At 36.5% G+C, this 6,000-nt stretch overlaps 1 protein-coding gene across 1 annotated transcript; it reads right to left on the bottom strand.

Annotated features, from left to right (window-relative positions):
- Window positions 1-9: 9 nt before the first annotated feature.
- Window positions 10-5,379, bottom strand: LOC122036031 (the record flags this gene model as incomplete). Its single annotated transcript, XM_042595200.1, has 7 exons — window positions 5,276-5,379; window positions 5,114-5,201; window positions 1,453-1,554; window positions 869-952; window positions 672-790; window positions 490-591; window positions 10-82 (listed from the first exon to the last, which is right to left on the bottom strand). Coding segments are annotated over exons 1-7 (672 nt in total), but the record flags the coding sequence as incomplete, so codon positions are not given.
- Between the last annotated feature and the right edge of the window lie 621 nt (window positions 5,380-6,000).

Genomic DNA, 6,000 nt, shown 5'->3' with positions numbered 1-6,000 from the left:
GTGATGAACCCTAGATGATTTTGTAGGGTCAAGAGCAGGTTGTGATATCTCCAAACCTTCCTTTTCCACAATTGTCAAATAGCTGAAAGAGTTGAACAAAAGTACAAGAGTTGCATAAAATTGAATCACTCATACAACATTCCTAATTTACTATAGAAGTTCTTGACACAAAGTTATAAATGATCTTGAACAATCATATTAAAAAAATGTCAAGAATCAAGCGAACAATACCGCTAGTAAATTAAAAATAAAGATTTAACACTTCTAACTATATAAAAAGTAGATTAGTTTTATCCAACAGCAGAATATGACTAGTAAAACAAAGTTATTGGTAGCTAGTTAAGAATGGGATCACAAGAAACAAAACCAAGAAGGTCTTAGAGTTATTGTTTAGCTAGGAACGAGTTATCAATCATTAAGATGCTGATCAACCTGTTTTGTTTTTTTTAATTCAACAAACAAGAAATAATATAGAATAATGGTAACAACCTTTCAGGATGAAAATTTTCCACTCCAAGGTCCTCATCCCATAAGAAGATGTACTTGTATGGTGCAACGATGTCTGGATGTAAGAAGCGTTTTGCAAACCACCTTCAGAACACATTATTAATTTAGGATAGACAAAATAAACAATAGAAATCTCAAGTATAGATTGGGTGACACCAAATTACCATTTTGTTTGATTGATTGCAGAAATATGCAAAACACTGTCACTCCATTGTAGATCTTTCCATTTATCCACAATACCATCATAATGAAAAAGCATTATCGTGTAGTTACTCAAGGCAAACTATAGTGGAAAAAGAGAGTAACTAATCAAGATCCATATACACACACAAGGAATATGAGATGCTTGTGATCATTTTACCTTCATTACTATTTGATCCACAGTTTGTTTTTGCTTTATACCAACTGCCATCGCCAATAAACTCTTCTGTGAACTAATATCTTCCTGTTTTATTATTTGCAAAAAGATTTGTCATAAATCATTATTAACTTTGACTTAAATAGTAAAAATAATGCATGGACAATAGAAATTGTAATGTTAGTCAGAAAAACTCATAAATTGATCAAGGACCTAATGATTTTTTCCCAGTGCTTATCTTAATGCTTAAAAGTATAAAACAGTCATATGGAACATTAGATTGATGGAAATAAAAAAATATAAACAAAGAATATAATGGCTATTATGCAAAATCCATCTGAAATTACTACCAGAGAATAGTCACAATTACAAGCTAAGAGAGTGTCCCAACTCCTTGCAAGCAAGAACCAAACTGGAAAAACTTAGATATCTGATAGATAATAACTCAAACAACATTATACTTAAGAAACCTTTCACTTAAAAGCCTTGTACTTGAGCACCATATCTCTGACAAACAACAAAAGGAATCTAAAATCGAACACCTAGAAAGCAGATAACTACAAAAATGAAATTAACAAGCAGCAGACCTTTCCTTCTGGAGCACCCCAAAGAGGCACCATTTCCATGTCTGATATCCGACTAATAATTCCTTTGGGCAGTGATTCAGCTCCTGATGATTTACAAGGACTCTAAGAATCATACAAACTAAATAATCAGAACATATGTGGAATAAAACATTTTTAATGAATGTAAGACTTCAATAAAGATAAAGGTAATTTTAACTGTAATTGCTTTTATAAATTTAAAAGGAAATCCAAGAAAGAAAACCTTGCACGAATCAGACTGAGTTGACTCCAAGTAGGTTGTGTTTGTTCTCAAGATGCCTTGAGTGATGTTTGCAAAGCGAGTTGGTGACTCACCTATCATTTTCTAAAAAGGCAGAATGATTAGAACAACTATAAGTTCATCATAACCAAGCACTAGTTTTAATTTTGTTTTATTGCCTGAGTGAGAACATGTATATAAAAGAGCAGATCCGATTATGGTTGCAAAAAACAGTAAGAATGATGCAAAGAAAGAGAAAGTCCTCGTTAGACAATTAATTTTGTTGGAAGCTAGCACATTACTGTCTATAGGAATCTAAATTAATTAGTATATAACCTCATCATTTATATAAAGATTTTTTACTTCATTGTCTTGTTTTGATGTAAAGGCAAAGGATGCCTGTGGTCTTTATAAAACGATTATTCCTTCATGGAAATTGAACCAGGATAAAGAGGATAATTTACATCCAAATGTCAATAAGTTTTCTGCTTGTTTCAAGTTATCATGCAGCAACTTTGGCGCTGTTAATCACTATATCAGGTTCTATTGCTGCTCTGTTCTGGTTTAGTTCCATTCATTTGAAATAATACTTTAGCTTCAGGGTCAGAGCTCCTATTCATAAAACCAGGAAATGTAATGGTTCAAAAAAAATGGATTGCAATCTGACTTAAATACAGAAGCCTAAGAAATTCATGGCCACTAAAAGCAGTATTTCTTTAGGAAAAATCTTTCAATCAAATTAATAGGGGTTCTTATCTATTCTGTTTCTTTGGTCAAGACAAGCCAGGGCATATCAAACAAAACCAAACAATAAAATGGTATGGAAAAAAAAAATCAAACCTCCTTAGAGTCAGTTGCAATATAGGCAGTTCCGATGATGAAGATAATACAGAGGAAAGCAGCCCCATTAAAAGTGCTACAGTAGCGAAGCCTCTGGCTTGAGTGATCCGTGATAAGAGGCCCCTGCCATAAGTTCTAATATTAACGTACTAGAAGGGTTATTAATCTATAATCATCTAGTAGATTCGAAACACAGTTATCATAAAGAAAATTTTTAAAAACCCTTGTAAATCCGTCAACAAAATTGAAAAATTTTGTCTCCAAAATTGAAGAGTAAACAGTGACAGACATCGTCGCTACCAGCGTTGCAACTAACAGTCGCTAACATTCACAGCCCGAAATTGCCTACAAAAGAAATATGATTTGACTTCGCATATGACGACAGCAAGATTGGTTATTAAGCTGAAATTTGAAACATGAAAAAGTTAATCAGCTTTCACTATCTATCATTTTAAAGAAAGAGTAGTCAGACGTAAATTCAGAGCAAAAACAGTCGCCAATGCAACAACCCAACACCAAAGGTTCCTCTTTTTCACTTTATTGAATGGAAAACTGGTTCAAGAATGGATATAACAACTCTTTACTAAAAAGAAAAAGTCATTTTTAAGAACCAGAAAATCTTATACAACACAGTACAAAACCGACTCGCATAGATAATAAGATAAATATCAAACCCGAAATCAAAGAAACTAAAACACCGAATAGTCTGATTAAAAACAGCGACGGCATCGTAGAATGTTATAACAATAACCCAGCCCCCACAACACGAGCTCTGGGACAGAACCGAACAAATAAGAGAGGAAAAGAGAACCACATACCATGGGCAATCAAGTATGACTCGAAGAGACCTCCCAGAAGAGTAGATTTTTGGAAGAGTAATATAACGCCTGCGCACAGAGCGCCGAGGGCACACAAAAATGAAGTCTTTTCCGAGGGTTTCGCCTACTGATTGGAGCGGAGAGGAGAAAGAGTGGAGTAGAAGTAAGGGGAGGGATGCAAACAACTTCCAGCTTCGGTTTTCTTGCTTTCCGCCACGGGAACGAAGCTGTAACAGTTGGATTCCGAATCGCGCACGCAGAGAGAAGAGTAGGGAGAAGAACTGCCGTTGGGTGGGTTTCGTCGTGAGATTAGGAACCGGTTGGAGAGGATTATGCGGTGGAAGTTCGGCCCTTTGAGTTTCGCACCCGTTTCGGTACCCTCTCCTCCATTGAATAATTATTGCGGGGGACCCAAAATAGTCCTGCCATTCATTTCGAAAGTAGCGAAAAGAATAACAAAAGGATTCAAAAATGTTATATTTGCTGTTTCATCTCAAACAGCCGGCCGAAATCTCGCGTATTAAAATCACGCTCGATTGAACACGAGATCGAGTGTGTTTCCTGTTTCGTATAAAATAGATGATTTAGAGGGTCACTCATTTATCGAGCCATTAGGGGGAGATGATATTAATTATCCCCTGATATCAGTTTTATCCTACATTAAATGTATTTGTTTAAAAAAATAAAAACATTAAATATTATTAAATTTGGTTGGTAACAAGAAAAACAGATAAATTATATTTATAATTTATATATGAATAATAATATATTAGACAGATTGAATCTAATTATAAATAAAAGTTTGGTTGTTTTGTATCTATTTTTTAAATTTTTCTTAGAATTTTAAAAATATTAAAGTACCCTACGCTAATATTGTTATTTTATACAATAAATAAGAAAAGGCTCACATATATAATATTGATGTAGTAATGATGAAAGATTACATCCTGCTGTCACAGTAGAAGTCAAAGTTAAGATGATCAATGTGTAGAAGATATTGGTCGATCAGGTGAAATATGCCCCAACCGAGGAGAAGACTCTGATCCGTCATCGACTTCAACACGAGGAGCATTCAAATAATCGACGCTCAAAGGAGAATGACGCGCAGAAATCAAGACCGGCCCTGGAGGAGGGCGGCACTCATTTATTGAGCCATTAGGGGGAGATGATATTAATTATCCCCTGATATCAGTTTTATCCTACATTAAATGTATTTGTTTAAAAAAATAAAAACATTAAATATTATTAAATTTGGTTGGTAACAATAAAAATAGATAAATTATATTTATAACTTATATATGAATAATAATATAATAGACAGATTGAATCTAATTATAAATAAAAATTTGGTTGTTTTGTATCTATTTTTTAAATTTTTCTTAGAATTTTAAAAATATTAAAGTACCGTACGCTAATATTGTTATTTTATACAATAAATAGGAAAAGGCTCACACATATAATATTGATGTGGTAATGATGAAAGGTTCCATCCTGTTGCCACAGTAGAAGTCAAAGTTAAGACGATCAAAGTTAAGACGATCAACGTGTAGAAGGCATTGGCCGATCGAGTGAAATATGCCCCAACCGGGGAGAAGACCCCGATCCGTCGTCAACTTCAACACGAGGAGCATTCAAACAATCGACGCTCAAGGGAGAATGACGCGCAGAAACCAGGGCCGGCCCTGGAGGAGGGCGGCACTGGGCGACAGCCCTGGGCCCATAATTTGAGAGGGCCCGACCGGAGCTGCAAAAGATGCACTAAAACTTGACGTCCTATGTTCTTCAAGCATGGCAGGAGCAGCATCGCCAGTAGGTTATACAGGCTCGTTATGGCATTGGCAAGCACGAAGTATCTGTGACGAAGCCAAATGTCAAAATGCTAAATTGTAATGGATCTCAAATATCGACGCTAGAGAAGGAAGCTTACACAAAGGCATGTGTTTGCTGAAATGCCGCAGTGAAGGACTGGAGAATGGGGTTGGTCCCTACCACGACCACTGTGATTGTTTTTGTCTCCTTGTTGAATGTCATGAGCCCTGCAGCCGTGGAGGTGGCCACAAGAGCTGCCAACCTTAGTGATACGAGTAAGAGGGTTACCGTTTGATGTCACGGCCTGCTCTCCGTCTCAGTTTGCTTCCCGTTCTCGTCTGCCATTGCCGGAGAGGAAGAATCTGTGATCGTTACTACTAAGAAGAGATTAAGTGAAGGACGGGATGCGAATTAATTTTTTCGCCCTAGGCCCCCTGTGTCGAAGGACCGGGGCTGGCAGAAATCGATATCCTTTTGGAAGTTAGTACCGCTGACAGACAGCATAGTCAGACAGAGGATCACATGACGGAAGGTTCCACTGTCACTTCATAGATATGCTCGGTCTGTTACAGTACTGTGTCAGGGACATTTTACTGACAAGTCTTTTCAGGAAAAGTTTTAAGACACGTGCTCGCCTTGGGAAGCGTGCACACATGCTATTGAAGCTTTATATAAAAGGGAGGTTCAAACATCAACGGAGGTATGCGATATTTTACTGTTGTACTACAGTCTTCTTGTTGCTCTGTTCTTTGTTTTTTCTTCTTCGTCGGAGATTAACTTGAGCGTCGGAGGGTCATCGTCAAAGACTCATTCCCTGGCTTGGCACTGACACTACTTGTGTTG

Source organism: Zingiber officinale, unplaced genomic scaffold (genome assembly GCF_018446385.1).
Source record: "Zingiber officinale cultivar Zhangliang unplaced genomic scaffold, Zo_v1.1 ctg131, whole genome shotgun sequence".
Classification (NCBI taxonomy): Eukaryota; Viridiplantae; Streptophyta; class Magnoliopsida; order Zingiberales; family Zingiberaceae; genus Zingiber; species Zingiber officinale.
The sequence above is the reverse complement of the archived record's forward strand: the minus strand, read 5'-3'. Positions and strand labels throughout refer to the sequence as shown.